General features: G+C 51.2%; 1 protein-coding gene across 1 annotated transcript in view; it reads right to left on the bottom strand.

Moving 5' to 3' along the window:
• Positions 1–13: 13 nt before the first annotated feature.
• The window catches only part of LOC119429823 (mucin-5AC-like), a gene marked incomplete at its 3' end in the record, with an annotated part of 2664 nt that continues 2220 nt past the window's right edge, over positions 14–457 (bottom strand). Inside the window, exon 3 of the mRNA XM_037697367.1 lies at positions 14–454. Coding sequence (XP_037553295.1) covers positions 14–454 — 441 coding nt within the window. The remainder of the gene's footprint in view (positions 455–457) is intronic.

Consider the following 457-nt stretch of genomic DNA (forward strand, 5'->3'; position numbering starts at 1 on the left):
GTGGGAGTATCTGAAGTGGTAGTAGTGGTGGAGGGCTCTGTTACAGTCGTAGTTGTCGGGATCTCAGTGGTAGTAGTGGGAGCCTCTCTGGTGGTAGTGGTGATCTCTGTGGTAGTGACTGGCATTCTAGTGGTCATAGTAGTGGTCGTAACGGTGGCTTCTGAAGTTGTAGAAGTTGTAAGTGATTCTGTGGTGGTTGTGGGTGTAGGGGGCACACTGGTAGTAATGGGAGCTTGTGTGGTTGTGATGGAGCTGGTGGTGGTAGTGGGCTCTGTGCTGGTAGTGGGTGCCACTGTTGTAATAGTGGTTGGGGCCTTTGTTGTGGTTGTGGCAGGCTCATTTGTAGTAATAGGTGACTCTGAGGTGGTAGTAGTGGGCTCTGTCGTGGTAGATGGTGCCTCTGTTGTAGTGGTGGGTTTAGTTGTCGTTTTACCATTGGTAGTACCAGTGGCCTCTG

This window comes from Nematolebias whitei, unplaced genomic scaffold, assembly GCF_014905685.2.
Source record: "Nematolebias whitei isolate Nwh7 unplaced genomic scaffold, NemWhi1 Nwh_scaf_8311, whole genome shotgun sequence".
NCBI lineage: Eukaryota > Metazoa > Chordata > Actinopteri > Cyprinodontiformes > Rivulidae > Nematolebias > Nematolebias whitei.